Source organism: Triturus cristatus, chromosome 4_1 (genome assembly GCF_964204655.1).
Source record: "Triturus cristatus chromosome 4_1, aTriCri1.1, whole genome shotgun sequence".
Taxonomy (NCBI): Eukaryota; Metazoa; Chordata; class Amphibia; order Caudata; family Salamandridae; genus Triturus; species Triturus cristatus.
The window spans coordinates 280,343,478-280,367,673 of NC_140585.1; the positions used below are offsets into that span (position 1 = coordinate 280,343,478).

Here is a 24,196-nt window from a genome sequence, read left to right on the forward strand (position 1 = left end):
CCCACAAGCGCTTCCATCAAAGATAAAGGGAAGAGGCATTTCAAATAAATTGGTAACACCCTACTCTGTCTTTCCGGGTGCGGACCCTGCTTTCACGAGATAAGAGAAATGATAATCCACCTGACCCCTGAGGTGAATACACAGAGAACAGCAAAGTGATCGGCCAATCTATAGAGGAGGGTTTCCCTCACTCCTTCCCCAATGATAATCACAAAAATAAGACTCAGGCAGCAATAGGGAAGCCCCCCTGCGTGAGAGAATTAGCTATACACTGCAAGGGTTACAGACTGCACGTATTAACCTTGCAGGGTGAATGAAACAAGTGTTGCCTGGAACCAGCCGGAAAACCACAATGCAAACTAACACGAGGGGTAAAATATCCTGAACAGCCAGATTGAAGATAGAGCACCTCACAACACCGGAAAAACTGCAAGAAACCAGCAGAGGTATAGACAACAGCTGTGAGATATAGTAGACCTCCCCCAAAATATCCTCGACAACCAACTATTGCCAGAGATAAAGAGTCAAAACCAACTAAACAGGGAAAGATGGACAAGTACACCAAGGCGTTTCCAGCTGCCATCGGCACAGAAGGAGAAACGATAGTACCACCGGACCATGCTGCCCTTCTACAAGCGATACACGTTTCGAGGGAGATACTGGAGGAGAAAATGGCAGAAGATCGCACAGAGGTAACATTTTTGCATCAAGACCAACACAACATTTCAGAGAGTAACACAGGCCGAAAATCGTATATTGGAAGTCGAGGATGTGTCTTACACACTAAGCGAAGAGGTCTTGGGGTTGAAGGCAGTCATGAAAGGAGTCGCATGGAAGGTAGTCTATGCAGAAAATAGAGCACAACGGTATAATTTACGTTTTATTTGTTACCCAGAGGGTTCAAACGTGGGCGCTTCTTGACCACTAAGATTAAGGACTCCCTCCCAGCAGCCAGGCTCAACACAAACTGCCCCCATGGCTTCTCTGAGACCTCTCATTGCACGCTGCCTTAACTTCCAGGACCGTGGCTTGATTTTAAGAGAAATAAGGAAGAAAGGGGAAATCAGACATGCCAACGCTAAAATAATTGTGTTCCCATACTACTCGCGGGAAGTACAGAAACAACGGAGCACATTTGATTTTGTAAAAGAAAAGCTGAGAGCCATGCAGATCCAATACATGCTACTCTTTCCAGCTAAACTTAAAGGGATTTTTCAGGGAAAGACTATCTTCTTCCAAAGCCCGGAGGAAGCATATGCATGGGTCGAAGAGCGCCCAATACTGAAGATGGGTCGGAATGCAATGTGGAAAACCGGGTCCGGACAACAGAGAGATCACCGCACCCATCGCCAGATTCATCAGCACAACATACGCCAGGGAACGCCTTTGAGACAAGAGACATCTGGAAATTGGTTCTGGCAATACAGACTGAAGTGCCGCAAACTATGAAAAGGCGAAGGCAGCCCAGGACCCTGGAACCTCCTTCATCGGTGGTACAGATAGCGACCACTCACTTCTCCAAAGAATCACACATATAGAGGAACCAACACAAGAAAACGATGCGCGGAAATACTCCCACAACAGCAGCAAGATGGTGGGAACGAAGACTGAAATGTGTGGGACTGTTGGCAGCCACTGGAACAGTAAGGCGGCACTAGGTGCCAGAGACAATTACTAGATACATTGCATTGTTATATAACTTAGAGTAAGGTTTCCTGGGGGAAAAGGGAGGCATAGACCTCTCACACTAGACCCGCTCTACTATTGTCATGTTGACCAGTTGTGGAAAGTACGTGGGCAGTAGGAGAGAGTGGGGTGGGGAGGAATCTGGTTGGGGAAAAGAAACATTCGGTTAACCACAGAAAGAAAATCAGATTACCAGGGCGGGTAAAGGGAGGCACAAGCAATAAGAAGGGTCATGAGATCCGGCACAAGACAAAACGGATCACCATGCAGACTATACCTCAAATAACCAGGTGAGGGACAGTACTCTGTATTGACATGGAACATAAACGGGCTCGGGAGTAAAATAAAAAGGGGCCTGATGATCCGATATTTTAGAATACACAATCCTGACATAATTCTACTGCAAGAAACATATCTTAGAGTCACGCAATGCGCCTTCCAGGTAAGGGTCATTTACAACACACTTGCGCACGCTGGTTTCATGTCCATGCCCAGAGGGTTCGCAATATTAGTAAAAAAAACTATGCCATTCCACACTGACAAAATCTGGACAGACCCAAATGGGACATCCATAGCAGTCCAGGGACTCTGGGGCCAAAGACACCTAACATTGGTGAGTATATATGCACCCGCTAGACTACAAAAACAAACCCTCGCCAAAATGGCAGGGATACTCCTAGAATCCGGACCCTCAACACATTTAATGGGGGGGAGGGGAGGAAGGGCGGGAAACTTCAATGATGTAGTAAACCCTCTGATGGACCGTACAAGTACGACCACAGCATCATGTGGTAAGACAGCACCGGTTGATTTCATACACACAACAGGACTCACTGACCTCTGGCGCAAACACCACTCAATGCAGCGTGCATACTCCTTTTATCCAGGAGTCCATAAAGTATTCTCAAGACTGGACTACTTCCTTGTACCGGCAGGAGAAAGAGAGAGGGTAGAAATGGTAGAATGCTTAGCTAGAGGAATATTAGACCACTCACCCCTATGGCTGACGGTGGGAGGGGAAGCTCTTGGGCAGGGATGGACACTACGCGCATGGGACATGCGACACCAAGCAGTGGCAAAAGAGATCCGAACAGACTCGGTGATCTCTGACCAACCAAGAAGCTAAAGCCCAGATTCTCACCACACATCATCGTCTCTATGAGGCAAGTGACAGAGCAGGAAGATTGCTAGCTTGGTTGGGTAAGAAAGAAAGAGAAATGAGATGGGTAGCACAAATAAAAGAGAGAGGAGACAAACACATGACAGCCCAACATATTGCTGAGGCATTCGCAAGATACTACACAGAATTGCATAAAGCTATAACGTTAAGATGACTCCCAAATAGGCAGCTACCTTGAAGCAATTGACACTCCCACGCTCTCTGCCGAAGATAGGATGGCCTTAGGTGCAGATCTAACCCTGACGCAGGTGACGGATGCAATTGGCAAGCAAAAGACAGGGAAAACTCCTGGGTCCAATGGTCTGCCATCCGAATTATTTTAAAAGAGTACGTATTAAGCCTACATCTCATAAGTATGTACCTCGATGTAGTTTTACACAAGACTGGGAAACCCGCCACAGATCATATAGACCAATCTCACTACTTAATGTAGAAACTAAGATCCTAGCCTCAATTTTAGCAGCACACCTCTTAAGGGTAATTACAACACTTGTACACAAACACCAGTCGGACTTTATGCCAGGGCGAGCAACAAGACAATCTCCGTAGATTGGCCAATTGACTAGAAGCGGTGAAGCATAGATCCACCCCACATGTGTTTCTATCCCCAGATGCCAAGAAGGCATTTGATGCGATGCACTGGTCATTCATGCGCCTGGCCCCGAGATGGTTCGGATTAGGCCCTACCTTCACATCCTGGGTGTAACTGTTAAACACCACTCCCAAAGCTAGGGTTCGAGCAAACTGAGTGCTCTCATCAGATTTCCCCGTTGAGAGGGGAACCAGACAAGGATGCCCGTTTTCTCTCCTGCTCTTCGCCCTCGTGTTAGAATCATTTTCATGCATGATCCATGCACATTCGGACATCAGAGGATTTAGAGATCAGGGGGACAGCTGAGAGAGAGAGGAATTTCCCTCTATGCTGATGATATTCTCCTGTATGTTACAGAACCAAACCAGACACTCCCTCTCATATTACATACATTTAAAGAACATGGTGAACATGCAGGATACAATATAAATTGGGATAAGTCCAGTATTTACTCAGTGGGGGAGGAGAGGGGAGACTCTGGAAGCACGAGACCTCCCGGGGCTAAGATCTTAATGGAGGGATTCCGAAATCTGGGTCTATATATAACTACCGACAATGCATCTAGCTCCAATCATAATATTAGGCGGATATTCACAGAATCCCACAAGGGCATTGAAAGATGGAGGAACCTCCCCCTGATGCTTCTGGGTAGAGCAGCCATGTTCAAGATGATCACTCTCTCGAAATTATTATACATTATGCAAAACGCATATAGTAAGATTCTAGAGACAATCTTAAATTACCAGAGAGACCCCACTATGGGAGGAAACGAGACTGTAGGAGATCAATAAACTCCAGTGTTTTAGACAATAGCATACAATAGGGATATCCACGCTGGGCGATCTCCTAGAGGGAGACGCCTGGATCTCATTTAGCTCGCTTCAACAAGGATATCGACTAACACCCAGAGATACAAATACTTCCAGTTAAACCATGCATGGCAAGCAGGAAAAATAGACACATCTGGGATTCCTGATTTTGCGCCCCTAGAGGGTAGGCTGCTACTAGAGGTGATACCAGACAAAGCGGTCTCGTGGACATACAAAACCCTAGTCAACAATATCCCAAATAGGCTGACAGCACTTAGGCTTAAATGGGAAACCACAACTGTAGCTTTAGAAGACATGGACTGGGAGGCGGCACTAAAGCACCCCAGAGAGGTAGCCATTAAGCTGCGAATACGCTTGATCCAATTCAAGATTCTCCACAAAGTATACTTGGATAAGGCAGACCTACATGCAATGGGGAGAGCAGAGACACCGAGACGTTTTCGATGTAAGACAGAAAGAGGGACATTTATATATATGCTCTGGGACTGTTACCACATTAAAAAATTCTTGCCACGAATCATTGTAGAAATAAACTATGTATTAGAGACATAAAGTACCCATGGACCTAAGGTACATTCTGTTGGGAATTCCCTCAGAGGTTGATCTTCCCCGCCCTAAACTCATATTATGCAACTTGGGTCCAATAGTCGCCAAAAGATATATAGATGAGAAATAGGGAGATCCGCGCCATCCTAAGATTGATGAATGGAAGGCAAACATGGACTTGTATATGGCTGCAGAAAGGGTAACCTACAAAGCCAGAGGGTGTCCTAGGAAATTTACTAAAATTTGGTTTCCATGGATGAGACACGATGAGTTAGAAATGGGAGAGATAACGGAGGTGTCACACCCACAAACCATCAGAGAACGGCCAGATGAGGGTGGGGAAATTCCCTCCCGTGATTGATAGCTACGAATTCCAGGCAATATGGAATCACATGATGACAATCAAGTGGGCTCAGATCTGTACGTCTATTGTAACTGTGAGACCTGTAAGCTTGTGAATAAGTAAAGAGATATATCCTTTGCACTATTGTATACCTTAAAGTTAAATAAATACCAATAAAAACATTTATAAAAAGAATAGAGTTGTGTAGAAGCCTAGAAATTGTTCTGGGAATAGGTTGGTCCTGCCAGGGGGTGACAAATTATATGTATTCAAGCTATATAGGGAATTGCGGTACCAATGTCAACATAAAGATATGGAAGGTTTTCGCTGACAGGGTATCGAACAATGTGCTGGAGAAGGATTCTTTACAAATAACAGCTACACCAGCAACTGTTTTTACTGGGAAGTGGATGCTTCTCAAATGTTGCATTTACACAACGTGTCACTTAGTGCTTCCAAGCACAGATCTCTTTACAATTTTGGCTTGATGATACAAGTAATGGAGGAAAGTTTTGACATTTTAAAATCCCAATAAAAAGGCTTAAAAGTCTCTTACACACCATTCAAATGTACAGTTATCAAAGTTGTACACACCACAATAAAAAAGAAAAAATATACACAAGCTGAGAATGCTTTAGATCGTTAATGAGTGTCATTAGTTCTTTAGTCCCCCTCACAATATGCAATCTTTTAGCGGAGGTTTAATTCACATTAAGCGTTAAAATTTGCCAATCAGTATTTTAGATTTTTTTCAAAGTTTTTCTCCAAGCCTTTCAATTACAACTAATGTGGGCAGGTTTTGGGTACCCATTTATTATCTCCTCTAAGTATTCTTCCATCTTTCAATGTCTACAACAGCTTCAGAGGTTAAAAGATGCTTACCTGTGCTCTGGGAGGAATAGCTGCTGTTCCTGATGTCAAAGGCATTCCTGTATATGGTGGGTAGCTTTGGAATAATGTCAGAACTCAGACCCCACTTTTCCATCTTCTCAACAGACTCTGCTTCCAGCAGGTTGTGAGCCCGCTTGCACAAGTTGCCGAATCGACAGTTTCCCTGTAAATAATGAAGGCAGACATGCAGCTTTGCGCAGCTCTTCTTAAAGGTGCAGGCCCCAAAGGGGCCATCTCCCCGGTTGTAGTGCACACATGTCTGAAATGACAAGAGGAAATAAGAGCAAATCACACACTTCTGCACAAAGGGATAAAATCAACACCATAAAAATACTATAGCCTTTAAACAAATAGAAAAAATTAAGAATATTTACAGTATGCACTTATGTGTATGCTCATCATTTCTTTATACAAGCAAGACCCCTGACCTCCTGGTCAGAGACCTGCTCTTTCCCCGCAGCTCCGCTCCTAAGTGTTGAGGCCCTCCTCCACCCGCAGGCTCCGGCCTGCGCCTCATCCCTGGTGGTCCAGTGGGAGAGCCTTGCTCTTCTGCTGGCCGCTGCTGTCTGTGCCTGACTTGTCTTGTCTGTTTTCTGTCTCTCTTGTGCCTGAATCTGTACCTGTCTGTGTGCTTTCTCTGCATTCTGTCTCCTTATCCCCGTTTTCTGCATCCTCTGTCTTTTGTCTTCTGATCTAATCTAATCTAATCTTAATTTCCAATCTCTTTTCTGTCCCTCTCTCTATCTTTGGTGCCCGTTTCTCCCTGTGCCCTTCCCGCCGCAGCTGCCCCGCGGCCCCTCCCCCCCGCCGGTTTCCCGCCTCCCAGCTGCGCTTCCCTCCCCCTCCCCTACTTAATGGCGGCCGCTGTGCGGCCTGGCGCCAAAGGCAAGCCTGCCTGCGCCCGTCCGTGACCCGACCGTGGCCAGCGCCAGGAACCATGAATCTACGACCCTCCACCTCTACAACTCCGCTGACCTCCTCACACTCAACCCCGGAAGAATCAACAACTGCCAGAGATCAACGCCGAACACCACCCACGGCCAGTTCTCCTGCCGACACTGCCAACAATCCTTCACCATCAACAGCACCCCCATGACCGCTGAACCCACAACGGATGCCCGCACCACTGAAGCTTTGACGTGCACCCTTGTCAACGTGCGCTCCCTCCACAGACACGCCACAGAGATCTAGGACCTGCTCGACACCCTCTCGCCAGATGTCGCCTTCTTCACGGAAACATGGACCAACGCCACCTCCGCCCCCGACATCGCCATCCCAGACGGATACCGGATCCAAAGAGAGGACAGCCCCCACTGACCAGGAGGAGGACTCACCATCGCACACAAGCGCTCCCGCGGACTCTCCACCTCCAGCACAAGCGACCCCCTCTCCAACACAGAGCACCTCCACTTCCAGATTCAAACCAGCCCCAGAAATACGCTGCACGGGACCCTCGTCTACAGAACCCCCGGGCCTTGCACCTATTCCGCCACCACCATTGCCGACCTCTTTGCACCCCACGCCATTGCCTCATCGGAGACTCAAACTTCCACCTCGACAACCACAGTGACCCCGACTCCACCACCCTCCTTGACAACCTCAGACTGAAGCAGCTTGTCACCACCCCCACCCACAGAGCCGGACACACCCTCGACCCCATCTTCACAAGAGGGACAAACATCCACTTCAACCACACCACGCAGCCCCTCTGGACAGACCACCACTGCGTACACTTCACCTTCAAAACGTACACTTCACCTTCAACACCACCACCACACCCAAACCCAAACCCGCCCCGCACCTGCCCCGAAGGAACTGGAGCAAGATCATAAAGGAAAACCTCAACACCAGCCTCTTCCACGACCCCTTCTCCGCCACGACCAACGCCAACTCCGCAGCCAGAGAACTACACCGATGGCTCTCCAGCTGCGCTGACAAGCTCGCACCCCTCCGCCTCCCCGTCAATCAACGCCCCCTGAAGGCCACCTGGTTTACCAGCGACCTCCAAGAAGCCAGGCGCTCCTGCAGATGCCTCGAGAAACTCTGGCGGAACAAGAAAACCACTGAAGACCTGAACAACTACAGGAACGCCATGAATTAATACCACCAGCGCAGAGGACCTTTATCAATAACAAAATCCACTCCAACGCGAGTAATGCAAAAGAACTCTTCAACGTCATACATTAGTTCACCAACCCCCCCCAGCGAAGCCACGGACATCACTCCATCCAAGGACCTCTGCAACAAGCTGAGCTCCCACTTCCACCTGAAAATCAAGGCCCTCTACGTCAGCGAACAGACTCCGGACACCACCCCCCTCTCCACCTCCGACAAACAGCTGACCATCACCACCTGGAAATCTCCAAGCCCATGAAGACCACCCACTCAGGAGACCCCACGGACCCCTGCCCACCGCACATCCACCACAGAGCCACCGCCACCATAGCTCCCGAACTAGGCCGGACCATCAACGCCTTCCTCGAATCCGGCATCTTCCCCGACAACTGTTAGCTGGCAGAAGTCAAACCCCTCCTCAAAAAACCCTCAGCCGACCCGACATACCTGAAAAACTACTGGCCCATCTCTCTCCTTCCCTTAGGAGCCAAAGTCACAGAGAGATTCATCAACGCCCAGCTGACCACCTTCATCGAAGAGAACGTCATCCTCGACTCCTCCCAGTCCGGATTTCACAGACACCAAGACCGCCCTCCTCACCGCCACGGATGACATCCGCATGCTACTAGACCAGGGCCACACTGTGGCCCTCATCATACTAGACCTCTCCGCGGCCTCCGACACCGTCTCTCACCGCACTCTGGCAGCCATACTCCACGACGCCGGTATACGAGGAACCGCCCTAGACTGGATCCGCTCCTTTCTCTCCAGCAGAACCCAAAGGATCAGACTCCCTCCCTTCCTCTCCGAACCTACAGAGATCAACTGTGGAGTACACCAAGGATCCTCGCTCAGCCCCGCGCTTTTCATCATCTACATGGCCCCCCTAGCCGCCATCGTCAGACAGCATGGACACAGCATAGTATCTTACGCCGACGACACCCAGATCATCCTTTCGCTCATGAAGAACCCCGAAGACACCAGACTCAGCTTCCAAGAAGTAATGAAAGACGTCGCAGCCTGGATGAGCGACAGCTGCCTAAAACTGAACTCGGAGAAGACCGAGGTCCTCGTCCACAGTGTGGGACAGCTCCTGTGGCCCCCTGCTCTCGTAAACCCGCCCACCCCGATGGACCACAGCCGGAACCTCGGCATCATCTTAGACTCCTCCCTCACCATGACCTAGAGATCAACGCGATCGCCTCGACCTGTTTCAACTCCCTACGCAGCCTCCGAAAGACCTTCAAGTGGATCCCTTACACATGCAGAAAGACCGTCACCCCAGGCACTCGTAACAAGCAGACTGGACTACGGTATCGCCCTCTAAGCCGGAATCAACAAAACCCTCCTACACAAGCTCCAAACCATCCAGAACACCACAGCCAGACTCGTCCTCGGAACTCCACGACACAAGCACATGAACCCGCACCTACGAGACCTTCACTAGCTCCCCATCGAGAAGAGAGTAAGTACTCACCTACACCTACATATCCCTCCACAACATCAGACCCAAATACCTCAACGAAACTCCTTCCACATACCCAAAAGGAACCTCCGCTCCGCCGACCTCACCCTGGTAGAGATCCCACACATCCGCAAAACCAGAACAGGCGGAAGAGCCTTCTCCTACGTCGCAGCCCCACTCTGAACACCTTCAGGAAGAGCCTCAAGACCTGGCTCTTCAACTGATCCGGAGCTGCACCCTTCCCCCGCTTCCCCCCTTCAGCACCTGCAGACCCTCACAGGTGAGAAGCACGCCTTATAAACCCCTGATTGATTGATTATGGATTGGGAGCCAGGAATAAGGTCTTCATTACAAGCAAACATGAAAAAAATAATCAAGCCCTCAAAGAAGAGGGTGCTTTAATAGAACCACTTTTTATTTACATTTTAAGCGCTATAACATTCAGTTAAATGAAAAACCAACACTTAGCAGAAGTTTTGATACAACAAACAAAAACAGCAACATGAAAATTGTCAGGCCTTGAACAATAACAAACAAGTTTGCAAGGCACCGCATGCGTGCTGAATAATGTCAGTGAGACGAAGAGTGTGACTGCTTATGAAGGGAAAAACAACACAAAAGGTAGTTGAGGATCAGTGATTTAGAGCTTAAAACAAAATCCAACCAACAGAGTACCCATGTCCCAGGGGTATTGTACTGGAGTGTTGACCTGTTAAAGACAGCCTCTGTTTTTAGAATGGATGGGAGTGTTCTATGCTTTCGATTCTTATTCTACATGCTGCTGGAGAGTAGACTCTAGGATTTGACAGCTGGTCAACTGATCAGGGTATTGCTGGTTGTTAATCTATGTTCAGGACTTATAAACCTGGTTCTGAGTATATAGTCACGTTATCTTTGAAGTACTTGCTGTCTTTTCCTTACAATTAGTGGCACGTTTAAATTTGACCTACGTGAAATTTAAATTATGCAAGTCTGCAAAATTCCCAAAATAACACCACTTTATGCAATTACATACCATTTGCTGTAAGACTTTACAGCAAATGGCACAATTTGTGGTAAAAATGTACCACGAATGCAAGGGAACAAAAGCACACAAGCACCTCTTGTTCATGCTGCTTTTGTTTAAATTCATGAGAGAAAGCATTTTGCTCTAAAATATAACGTGAAATGAGAGATTATGTATTTACGCTTACATTTACTTTGAATTTCGCAAAAGTAAATTATGCACTCTGCAAGTTTTAATAAGGCCAGCCCCGCCAGAAAAGTGCTCCAAGGGTTTCTTCAAAACCAGGACAGAGAACTGTTTAATGCATTTTGAGTGAGCAAGCAATGCAGTGTATTGCAGGTTGTTACAAAGGCACACAGAAGGGAGTTGTCTTTTTATTAAGACAGATGGAGACTGGTAAAGAAAGACCCAAGAGAACATCCTTGAAGCCTTCTTTCTCACTCACATCCTTCCTAGACATTTAAGTAACACTGGGCCTAAACCGAGCCACCTTTCTTACATTCCACCATTTCCCAATAGACAGATGTACAGCAGACTCTAAAACATCTTCCAACTTTACCGGACCGAATTTAACATTACCTTTCCTAAAGCTATGAGGAAGCTTGACCAAAAGGATATAACCGATTCCAAACCATACTCACTGTCATCCGCAGTCACATATACAGGTAGACCAGGAACACACGATTGAAGCAAGAGAGCATTAGTCAGCTCATTTTCAACGTAGCCATATCTTGTTGTCTTCCCCATGTAACCACAACTCTCTTCTTCAACAGTTTAGTGAGTTTCAGCCAAATTAGCGCAACTGGGACTGAATTTAGACTATTGCACTAACCTTGGAAAGACAAAGCCTGCGCTCTATTTGTGGGTGCAGGGGGTTCCTCTACAGTTCTTACTAAACTGGGCTTGGGAATAATGCAGGCTTTGTAATAGCATGTCCTAAATATTCTACCTATTTCTGTCCAAAAACATATAGTTTAACTGCCGGTGTAGTTTTGCAGCTTGAAGAATTTTCTGGATTTAAATGCTGTGAATTATTCGGCCACCTAGTGGTTGGGTCCGGAATCGTTTAACTTTGTCCTTGGACTCTTTTTTTTCGTGGGCGTCAACGTACCTCCATTTGGTGTCCCCTGGTGTCATATCTGTGCTTTCTTTGGAAGCTCTCACCTTTGGTCGCCATATTCAGATTTCTTTTTTTTCGCCCTCTTTATACTTCCTCTCCTCTTTTCATCTTCATCTTTCCCGCAGGAGAGTGTTTGGAAACATCAGCGTACTCGCTTAAGACTATTTTTGCGGCGTACATCGGCCTCCTTTTTATTTTCCCTCTTCACACTACAGCATCACTTTACTCTGGCTCGTACGATATTACGGCACATATTATTTTGGATGTGCTACACTGGATCCCCTCATGACCAGCGGTGTCGGAAGTATAACCGGTGTTTAGGTCTGAAATCCGATAGACTTGACGTGACAGCCCTGAAGAAGTAAAGGGTCATTATCCTAATGACGAAACACGTGTTGGCTGGACCCTGTGTTTTTTATTGAATAAAGACAGAGAGAATATTTCAAGAAACATCACTCGTCTCCGTCCTTTTACCTACAATCATTCGAACCTTCGCATTACTTAACAGCGTGTGCATAGGAATTGACATTACCTTTTTTGGTATTGTTCTGGTAGGTGCTTCATAAGATCTACTATCTCCTCCCGGTGCAGATATGCATGACGGTTGAGCAATGCACTCAAATTTGCAATGCACCATTGGTTTGCCACATTTCTCTCGACCTTTCTGCCCATTAAGTCAATTCTTTTAATTTCTTTATCTGGGGAGGTCCAGTTGTACTTGGCACATTTGCTCTCTTCTTGGCTATGGATGTTATAATGGAATCTCCAGGCACTGAACCCTTATTATAATTTGGGTCCTTGGAGGAGTGTTTGTATCTGTTTTCCCCTCTACGTTTAACTGCCCTGCATGTGGCAGGTTCTTTGATTTTCCCCTAGTCTAGCACACTTGACAACATAGGGAGGAATTGGTTTCTAGGTTGTGTGGGCAGTAGAGTCTCTAATAAGATGCACGATTGAGGTTTTTCCTATATCCCAATATAGTCTGGTGGAGAAGACCTCGATGGATAAATGTTGACGACCTCTTCTGGCGAATCTGTGTCGAGGTCTTGCCATTCTACCTTGTGAAACTCCGAGCTCCCTGACCCTATGCATGTTTGCTCTTGCTCTTCCTCGAAAAATAACTTTTTTTCCTGTTCCTCCTGAGGCTTAGGGGTTAAGGGAGGCACCATGTCTTCAATGCTTTTCTCGAGTGCCGTTGAGCTGTTAGGGGGTATAATGAAATGTTTCAGGCTTTCGTCGAAATCCTTCTTCCTTTGTAAAATATTCACCATTTTGGCCTATTACTTTTCTTTTCAATCTCGAACGTGTGTGTTTCGACGTCTAGAACTTCAGCCTTTCTTTTCGATGTTGAAGGCTCTTTTGCGGATGGAGTCGTTGGCGGACCATACCTTTCAGATTTTTATCTCTCTTGTTTCGACGTTGATGCATCTTTTCCGTGATAGTCTTTTGACGTCTTGAATTTTTTTTATTTTAGGGTCTTTCCCACTACAGAGTCCTTTTCAAAGGGTCCCACGGTATGTTTATCTCAGGACGCGGCTGCGGTCGTCAAATGCTTGGACGCTGAGGCTCCCTTCAAGGACTTTGAGTCGGTTTCTCAAGACTCTTCTAGTTTCTTAGAGGACGGTGGCTCTTGCCTCTCCAGAAGACTGCTATTCGACCTCCACCACTTGGTCGTCGGTCTCCGTCTCTCCTTCTTTGACACTGTTGGAAACGCCCACTCCCACACTAGAAGGGGTGGTGATGGACTCCCCGAACACACTGTGGTAGCTTGGCTCGAGTGGTCAGGAAACAGGCGCAGTGCTAAGCATACAATATACCCATACAATAACCATGCGTGCATCCGTTCCAAAAACGACTCTACACCGTAAAAATTATGAAAATATTCTTTCTTTATCTTTTTCTCTTAGTTGCTGATTGGAAAAATAAATAGGTCAATCACAATATACAAGTTTCAATTAGTGCAGGTCAAATAAATATTGGCTGTTTGATGAAATAAATAGGGGTGATCATAAATAACAGGGCATAAATACAAGTGCAATATATACAGACAATTAAATACTTTGAGGCAATAAATACTGTACCAATAAATATTGTACACCATCAAGTCCTGTGGACCTATAAATATAGTGCAGCAATAAATAGGTAAAAATTTAATAAATACAGTACCCCCAATAAATAATTAAAAGTATACAGCAACACTCATGTAATCAGATGACACTTCAATTCTTAAGGGCAGATTTGGCCTAGGCACAGCTTGTAGGGTTGTGGAAGGCTTGAGGGGGGCTACTCCCTGGCTGGGACAAGGCTGAGGCCTAAGCTGAGGTAGATCAAAGGGGGGAATACCAGTGCCCTGGCTTTCTCTCTCCACACAACCTCTCTAGGTTAGTCCCAGTTCACCCCTTGCACAGTCAGGTTGGTTTCAGCACCTCCCTAGCCCCTTAGAGCAGTCTCTCAGGTCTCCACAGGGCCTTAGGCGCCCTCTACTCCACTTACTGCCCTTTTTCTGATGTTCCGACGCCGCTGGAGTCGTGTCGACGCCGTGAGGCGGTTCCGGTTCGGTCTCGGCGGCCTCGGCACAATGTCAGTTCTTTGACGACGCCGGTAGGCGGTTCCGGTCCGATGTCGGTGGCCTCGGTTCGATCTCGACCTCCGGTTCGACGGCGTCGGGCAGTCTCTCCACGATGTCGACTTCGGGCGGCTCCGGTCCGATGGCGCTCTCGGCTCCGATGACGTCAGCCGGCCTGGCCTCGATGTCGACTTCCGGCGACTCCGGGGTGCGATCCTCACCCCCGACCTCCGGTGCTCCTCCACACAGGTTCCGGGCGTCTCCGGAGTGCGATCCTCACTCCCGACCTCCGGTGCTCCTCTACCTCGGTCTCCGACGACTCCGGAGGGCGGACTTCACTCCTCCGATGACGCCGCTCGCTCGACCTCGGTTCACTTCCTCCTCGACCTCTGGTATTCCTCACGACCTCCGTCGGCGCCCTCTCACGACCTCAGGCGGCTCCGGGTACGACGTCTGCTACTTCAGTCAGCGCCGCTTCTCCACCTCGGGCTCCAGGTCTTCAGGCTACTCGACGCCCGACTCCAGGGAAACCAGTTCTCAGGTCAGAATCTTGCTGTTTTCTTGGTTCTAAGGCCTGTTCCTGCTGTCCAGGTCCTTAGGATAAGTTTCTTCTGTCTTCTTCCCACACAGGGCTATAGGCTGGGATCCATCAGTAGGGACAAGTATCAAGGGTGGGTTTATGGACCCCACTCCAGGCACAAGTTTCCACCCCTGCTGCTTCACTCCTTCCTCCTTCACTGTTGTGCTCCTCTCTCTTCACCAGTCAGGTGCCAACTGCCAGCTCCAACTGCCAACACTCTGTCTTAACCTCCCAACATTCTAAACCGCCTCCAACTGTCACAGAGTTCTGGAATGTTCTGGAAGGTGCTGGTAGGTTCCAGTGGATGCTGGTGATGTCACAGGTGGCCACCATTTTGTGCTTCAGGCCCTCAGACAGAAGTTTCAGGGGTAGCTAAAATGGCTCCCTGAATCTGTAGCAACACGGAAAAGTCTGGTGGTTCCCAAAAAGGAAAAATTCAAACAGGGTTTGAGGCAAAAGTGGGACAAAATAAATAATGATGAGGAGGGACCACCCAAAGGGCTGACAGGTCTAACACGCGTCCCCCCCAGCTGAAAGTGGGGAGAGCTACCCAACCCCTTGGGAGTTCTCATCACTAAGGCGGAAATACCTTGAGAGACCGTCTGCATTGGCGTGGTCCACTCCAGGCCGATGTTCCACCTGAAAGTCCATCCCCTGTAGGGAAATAGACCACCTCAACAACTTGGGATTCTCCCCCTTCATCTGCATCAGCCAGCGAAGGGGTCTGTGGTCGGTCTGAACCAGGAAGTGCGAGCCAAACAGGTATGGCCGCAACTTCTTCAGAGCCCATACCACTGCAAAGGCTTCACGCTCTATTGCACTCCACTTCTGTTCCCTGGGAAGTAGTCTCCTGGATAGGAAGACCACGGGTTGATCCAGGCCCTCTTCGTTGAGTTGCGATAACACTGCCCCAATGCCATGTTCTGATGCATCTGTCTGGACAATGAACTTCCTGGAAAAGTCTGGGGCCCTTAAGACCGGGGCCTCGCACATGGCTTTCTTCAATCTCTCAAAAGCTTGCTGACAAGCCTCCGTCCAGACTACCCGTCGAGGTTGTTTCTTGGACGTGAGCTCCGTGAGGGGGGCTACGATGGTACCGTACCCCTTCACGAAGCGGCGGTAATATCCCGTGAGGCCCAAAAATGCTCGGACCTCAGTCTGTGTCTTGGGGGGTTCCCAGGCCATGATGGCCTCGATCTTCGCCTGGAGGGGTTGCACCGCTCCCCTACCCACCAAGTGTCCAAGGTACACTACCGACCCCTGCCCGATCTGGCACTTGCTGGCCTTGATCGTCAATCCAGCTTGTCTCAGGGCCTGGAGAACAGCTTGCAGGTGACGCAAGTGATCCTCCCAGCTGTTACTGAAGACGGCTATGTCATCCAGATAAGCAGCAGAGAAACTCTCCATTCCGGTGAGGATCTGGTTTACCAGGCGCTGAAACGTGGCAGGTGCGTTCTTGAGCCCAAAGGGCATCACACAGAACTGGTAGTGGCCATTGGGCGTGGAGAAGGCTGACCTTTCCCTTGCTCCATCAGTCAAAGAGATCTGCCAGTACCCCGAAGTAAGGTCAAAGGTACTTAGATATTGGGCAGCTCCCAGCCGGTCAATCAATTCATCCGCCCTAGGGATCGGATGAGCATCAGTTTTTGTCACTGAATTCAGTCCCCGGTAGTCCACACAGAACCTCAGTTCTGGTTGGGCACCCGGTGGTGCAGCTTTTGGTACTAACACCACCGGACTGGACCAGGGGCTGCTAGAAGGTTCGATCACTCCTAGCTCCAGCATCTTAGTGACTTCACTATGAATGCTGGCCTTCACCTTGTCTGACATCCGGTAGATCTTGGACTTCACAGGTGGGCTGTCTCCTGTGTCCACGTCATGGACGCACAGGTGAGTCCTACCCGGGACAAGGGAGAACAACGAGGAGTACTGCCCCAGAACCTGGCGACAGTCCTCCTGCTGTTCAGGAGTTAGAGATGGGGAGAGAATCACTCCCTCCACCGACCCATCCTTCTCTTGAGACGCAAACAGATCAGGGAGAGGCTCGCTTTCCACGTCCTCTCCTCCGTCAGTCACCATCATCAAGATGACTTCGGGCCTCTCGTGGTGGGGTTTGAGGCGGTTGGCATGCAGCACCCGCAGGGGCTGACGAGGGGTCTTCAGGTCCACCAAGTAGGTAGCCTTACCCTTCTTCTCCAACACCTCAAAGGGTCCTGACCAGCGATCCTGGAGGGCGCTAAGCTCTCCTGGTTCGATCACCCACACCTTCTGGCCAGGCTCCAACTCCATCGGGTGAGCGTTGTGGTCATACCACGCCTTCATCACTGCTTGGCTGGCTTCCAAGTTGTCAGAAGCTTGCTTCCACAACTTAGCCATTTGGCTCCGGAAGGCCAGCATGTAGCTCACCACATCCTGGGGAAGCTTTCTGGGAGTTCTTTCCCATCCGTCTCTCACCAGGTTAAGAGGTCCACGTACAGGGTGCCCATACAGAAGCTCGAAGGGGCTGAAGCCCACTCCCTTCTGTGGCACTTCCCTGTAGGAAAAAAGTAAACAGGGTAGGAGGACGTCCCATTTCCTCCGCAGGCTTTCAGGCAGACTTCTGATCATGCCCTTCAAGGTTTTGTTAAACCTTTCCACCAGACCATTTGTCTGGGGGTGGTAAGGAGTGGTGAACCGGTAGGTCACTCCACACTCCTTCCACATTGCCCGCATATATGCTGACATGAAGTTGGTCCCCCTGTCGGACACAACTTCCTTGGGAAAACCCACTCGGGTAAAGATTCCCATCAGGGCCCTAGCCACAACAGGTGCTGTTATGGTCCTCAGAGGTATTGCCTCTGGGTACCGTGTGGCATGATCCACCAGAACCAGGATAAACCTGTGACCAGCTGTAGTTGGTGGATCTAATGGACCCACAATGTCGATGCCCACCCTTTCAAAGGGGGTGCTAACGACAGGAAGTGGTTCCAGGGGAGCTTTCAGCTTCACCCCTGTTTTCCCACTGGCTTGGCAAGACACACATGTCCGGCAGTAGGTATCGGACGACACTTTCATCTGAGGCCAATAAAAGTGTGGGACAAGACGGGCGAAGGTCTTGTCTTGCCCCAGGTGTCCTGCCAATGGTATCTCGTGAGCCAACTCCAGAAGGAAGGCTCGATAACGTTGAGGAACTACCAAGGCTCGTGACGATCCATGTAGGGGTGCCTTGGGTTCACTGTAGAGGAGGCCATCCTCCCAGTAAACACTGTAGTTCCCTTCAACGTTCCCTGCTGCCTGGGCTTCGGCCTGTCGCCTCAGCCCCTCAAGGGTAGGGCACTCCCTCTGGCCCTGGCAGAATTCCTCCCTGGACGGGCCTCCCTCCACGTGCCACTCGGCCGGGATGGGTAGGTCCTCCAGGTTGGTAACGTCCCCCTCCGCAGACTCCTGGTCCACCACCTCCGGTGGCCTATCCGTCCTACGGGGTGGAGACGCCGAGGCAGGCTCCTCCTGTCCTCGGTTCTTCCCTTGACTGGCAGCTGGCTGGGCCTTTGTTCCAGGCTCCAGCCGGAATGAACTCCCTCTTCGGGTAGTCGCGGACCTTGTGCTAACACAGGCCCAGTCAGGTGTACCCAGCATCTCGGTGTGAGTCCGGTATTCCACCTCCTTCCAAGCGTTGTGCTCCATGTCATTTCCCAGCAGACAATCGACTGGCACGGCAGGGCTTACGGCAACTCGAAGTGAACCTGCAACCCCCCCCCCCATTCAAAGGGAACCTCGGCCACGGGATAGTGGCCTGTTCTGCCGTCAGCCATCGCGGCTGGGTGGAGTACATCGGGAATTACCTGCTCTGGAGACACCAGCTGGCTACGCACCATAGTCATACTGGCTCCTGTGTCTCTCAGAGCCTCCCCTCTTTGGCCGTTGATGGTGATCCACTGCCCATACTTTGCGGTATTTGCGGGCACCTGGATCTTGGGAACCATCTCCCGTTCTCCCAGGGACACTAAAGTGACACCCGCCCACTCCCTTCCCTTAGTTAAGGGCATCTCCTCCCCGAGCACTACACTAGCTACTCCGGGGGTCTTTCCTCCAGTGGGAGGGGGTGATCGTTTCTGACACTTCGGGTCTCCTTTATAGTGTCCAACGCCACCGCACTCGTAGCAATGGACAACCCTTGGCTGCTGACTCTGGCCAGGATTAGGGTTTCTGGGTGGGTTAGCCTTAGAGGTGAATCCTGTTCCCTTCCCTTGGAAGTTATTTTGGGGGCCTTTGGAGAACTCCTTTTTCTTTTCCCCTCCCTCTTTCTTCTGGGGGGCGCCCTGTCCGGCCTTTTGAGTATCCCCTCCAGTCCCCCTTGTGGACACCCGGGTACTGGCCCAAATGTCCGCCTCCTCAGCAAGCTTCCGGGGGCTGGTCAGCTTGCTATCCACCAGGTGTTGCCGCAGTTCAGGGAAACATTTCTCGAGTAGGTGTTCCTTCAGTACTAGGTCAAACAGCTCCTCGTAGTTCCTTACTTCACTGCCCTGAATCCAACCTTCCAGTGCCTTCTTTGCATAGTCCAGGAAGTCCACCCAATTCTGTGTGCCCAGTTTGTGACTACCCCTGAACTTCTGTCTGTACTTTTCAGGTGTTAGTCCAAACTTTCTGAGGAGCGCCAGTTTCATGGCGGGGTAGTGGGTCTGCTCATCCTCTTCGAGGGCCAATAAAGCATCCCTACCAGCTGGAGGCATGTACTTATACAATCCCCCTCCCCAGTACTTCACTGGAACCCCATGGGCCCTCAACGAGACCTCATAGGCTGCTAGCCACTTGGCGATGTCATCACCCACCCCATAGCTAGCTACTATGTCCTTTGGCAGGTAAGGTTTGGGTTCCCTGGTGGACTCTTGGATTTGGCTGCCACCATTAGGAACAGTTGGTGCCCCAATTCTTAGGATCTGAAGCTCTATCTCTTTCAGTCTTATCTCATGAGCCATCCTCTCTTTCTCCGTCTCATGAGCCAACCTCTGTTCCTCCTTCTCCTTCTCCAGCTTTGCTAAATCCCATGTGAGCTGTCTTTTCTCTCTCCGATCTGCTAACTCCACGCTGGATAAGCCCCCGCTAGAGACAGTGCTGCCCTTCCTAGAAAGTGTCCTGGGCCCTGCTGACAGGTTCCCCACCTCAGGTTGGTACATCTCAGCCCCCTCGGGGTCAGGCTCTCCATCCCTGTCTTCCTCCTCAGCCTTGCTTTCTCGGCGTGCCTCCCCCCAAGCCCTTAAGCTGGTTTGGAGTGCACCCTTCTTTGCTCCTGGGGGACAGTACACCCCCTCCCGCTGGCAAAACTCCCTGAGTTGGGCCACAGTGTACGTTTCTAAATCTTCCAGTACAAACTCCATCTTGCCCACTCAGGTTAGAGGACAGGTTTTGTGCAGTAACAATGTAGGGTGGTACCTTTAGTAATACCTCCTCCCACCACCAGAGTAAATTTGGAAAAAACAAAAACCCACAATTAGGAAGGCCGCTCTTGAGAAAACTCCCGGTGTAGGCCTATGGACTACCCACAGTTATTGTTGAGTATATGTAGGCACAGCTCTATCCCACCACTGAACACCAATTTATGTTGGAAACGCCCACTCCCACACTAGAAGGGGTGGTGATGGACTCCCCGAACACACTGTGGTAGCTTGGCTCGAGTGGTCAGGAAACAGGCGCAGTGCTAAGCATACAATATACCCATACAATAACCATGCGTGCATCCGTTCCAAAAACGACTCTACACCGTAAAAATTATGAAAATATTCTTTCTTTATCTTTTTCTCTTAGTTGCTGATTGGAAAAATAAATAGGTCAATCACAATATACAAGTTTCAATTAGTGCAGGTCAAATAAATATTGGCTGTTTGATGAAATAAATAGGGGTGATCATAAATAACAGGGCATAAATACAAGTGCAATATATACAGACAATTAAATACTTTGAGGCAATAAATACTGTACCAATAAATATTGTACACCATCAAGTCCTGTGGACCTATAAATATAGTGCAGCAATAAATAGGTAAAAATTCAATAAATACAGTACCCCCAATAAATAATTAAAAGTATACAGCAACACTCATGTAATCAGATGACACTTCAATTCTTAAGGGCAGATTTGGCCCAGGCACAGCTTGTAGGGTTGTGGAAGGCTTGAGGGGGGCTACTCCCTGGCTGGGACAAGGCTGAGGCCTAAGCTGAGGTAGATCAAAGGGGGGAATACCAGTGCCCTGGCTTTCTCTCTCCACACAACCTCTCTAGGTTAGTCCCAGTTCACCCCTTGCACAGTCAGGTTGGTTTCAGCACCTCCCTAGCCCCTTAGAGCAGTCTCTCAGGTCTCCACAGGGCCTTAGGCGCCCTCTACTCCACTTACTGCCCTTTTTCTGATGTTCCGACGCCGCTGGAGTCGTGTCGACGCCGTGAGGCGGTTCCGGTTCGGTCTCGGCGGCCTCGGCACAATGTCAGTTCTTTGACGACGCCGGTAGGCGGTTCCGGTCCGATGTCGGTGGCCTCGGTTCGATCTCGACCTCCGGTTCGACGGCGTCGGGCAGTCTCTCCACGATGTCGACTTCGGGCGGCTCCGGTCCGATGGCGCTCTCGGCTCCGATGACGTCAGCCGGCCTGGCCTCGATGTCGACTTCCGGCGACTCCGGGGTGCGATCCTCACCCCCGACCTCCGGTGCTCCTCCACACAGGTTCCGGGCGTCTCCGGAGTGCGATCCTCACTCCCGACCTCCGGTGCTCCTCTACCTCGGTCTCCGACGACTCCGGAGGGCGGACTTCACTCCTCCGATGACGCCGCTCGCTCGACCTCGGTTCACTTCCTCCTCGACCTCTGGTATTCCTCACGACCTCCGTCGGCGCCCTCTCACGACCTCAGGCGGCTCCGGGTACGACGTCTGCTACTTCAGTCAGCGCCGCTTCTCCACCTCGGGCTCCAGGTCTTCAGGCTACTCGACGCCCGACTCCAGGGAAACCAGTTCTCAGGTCAGAATCTTGCTGTTTTCTTGGTTCTAAGGCCTGTTCCTGCTGTCCAGGTCCTTAGGATAAGTTTCTTCTGTCTTCTTCCCACACAGGGCTATAGGCTGGGATCCATCAGTAGGGACAAGTATCAAGGGTGGGTTTATGGACCCCACTCCAGGCACAAGTTTCCACCCCTGCTGCTTCACTCCTTCCTCCTTCACTGTTGTGCTCCTCTCTCTTCACCAGTCAGGTGCCAACTGCCAGCTCCAACTGCCAACACTCTGTCTTAACCTCCCAACATTCTAAACCGCCTCCAACTGTCACAGAGTTCTGGAATGTTCTGGAAGGTGCTGGTAGGTTCCAGTGGATGCTGGTGATGTCACAGGTGGCCACCATTTTGTGCTTCAGGCCCTCAGACAGAAGTTTCAGGGGTAGCTAAAATGGCTCCCTGAATCTGTAGCAACACGGAAAAGTCTGGTGGTTCCCAAAAAGGAAAAATTCAAACAGGGTTTGAGGCAAAAGTGGGACAAAATAAATAATGATGAGGAGGGACCACCCAAAGGGCTGACAGGTCTAACAGACACTATCCTCTTCCTCGCTTGAGAGGCCCAGATCTCGTAGTGATGGTGCTGTATTTTGGCACTGCATTATGTAGTTGGCTCTTCTCTGCCTCTCCCTTACCCTAAGGGTGTTTGGGGTGAACGCCGAACATGCATTGCAGTACTCACTATGGTGATCGACAGGTAGGTAGAGGATGGCGACTGGATGTTGGTCCTTCTGGGCAAACTTGTGATGAGAATTCTTGCAGAACCTGAACTGTGTTTCTTCCATCACCATGCACAGGGAGGCCCAATTGTTCTGCGGTCATCGATGAGGTCGACCCTTCCCCTGTCGACGCTCTTGGGTACCTCGATCCAATGTCCTGTTAATTTTCTTGTTATTTCTCTGGTCTTTCACCGATTCTTTTCTTCAAAACTAGGAGCTCCTTCCATATCGATCTAGACACAACAGTGGCAAAAAAGAATCTGAAGATGGCAACCAAAGGTGCGAGCTTCAGGAGGAAGCACAGCGAAGTCACAGGTGAACACTAAATGGAGGTATGTCGACACCCACCAACAAAAGATAACAAAACAAGCATTTGCAATGCAATAGGTCTCGAATCTGCGAAAGTTTGAGATATTGGCATCGTAAATGGCAATGCCTTTTATTTATGTGTTTTGATAACGTGCAAGCGGTGCGTAAACACACATGTTGTATTTATAGTTGTTGCTTACGAGAAGAAAGGCTGGCAGTAACTGTGCCTATGTGAAATCAGTTTAACATGTATAGCGATCCCTCCACCGCAGGAAGCCAGCTACCTAAAAGGACTGCACGCTCTAGCATATCAATCGCGACTAACATTTCCAACAAAAACTGGAACAATGGTGTGCCCGACTCAGTAAAATGTAGGCATCTTTCCAGTAGCTCAGCATTGCAAATTCACTCCTGTTTGCTAATCTGAAATGAGACTGGGTGGGTGAGAGAATGGCACGGTCTAAAAGACATAGTAATTAAAAGAAACTGCCTAGTCAAAGGTTTTGGGGTGAAAGTTGCCAGAATCACCAGCAAATAAGCAAGTCAATGGCAAACTACCACATCCTGTGGAGTAAACATTTCTCAGTGCAATACAAAATACTGAATAAAGGTACTAATCACCAACATTACAGATGAATGATGGGGAAAGATGTCTGTCTATACAAAGCAGAGATTCAAAAATGGCACATTTACACTGATCCAGTCTGGTCAGTTAAGTGTTTAAACTGCTGACCTGAAACAGGGCATTTTGGTGTGTAGCAGGGTATGGTGCCACAAAATCTTGTCTTAAATATTATGCTACAAAAATATCGTAGCAGAATATAGATTACAAAGTGTCATGAAATTAAGTATATATGGCTATGAACAGATTTACTATACTTAACTACACACACACACGCACAAACGTACCTTGACAATATCTATCCTCAAGGTCCATAGAAGTGGAGGGAGTGGCGGAAAGAACAGTTTCAGTTTCTTCTTCTTACCTTGAGTGTGTGTGTATATATGTGTGTATATGAGTGTTTGTACACACACACACACACACACACACACATTTATATTGCTATGATACGGGTGTGTGGAATTAAGTATAGTCAATGAACTTGTGTATTTACGTCCTTAATATTATATAGTAGTAAATATTCTGCTTTCATTATTTTTGGAGCGAGACATACAGCATTGTGGGGCAAAAATGCTCATAGACAAGGCTCGCTAAGGGCAAATAGTGGCTGTCCTGACATTCTG

At 49.2% G+C, this 24,196-nt stretch overlaps 1 protein-coding gene across 1 annotated transcript in view; it reads right to left on the minus strand.

Annotated features, from left to right (window-relative positions):
• LOC146854269 (protein mono-ADP-ribosyltransferase PARP12-like) overlaps positions 1-24,196 on the minus strand; it is a 490,642-nt gene that overhangs the window by 435,222 nt on the left and 31,224 nt on the right. Inside the window, exon 3 of the mRNA XM_085652052.1 lies at positions 6,060-6,327. Coding sequence (XP_085508178.1) covers positions 6,060-6,327 — 268 coding nt within the window. The remainder of the gene's footprint in view (positions 1-6,059; positions 6,328-24,196) is intronic.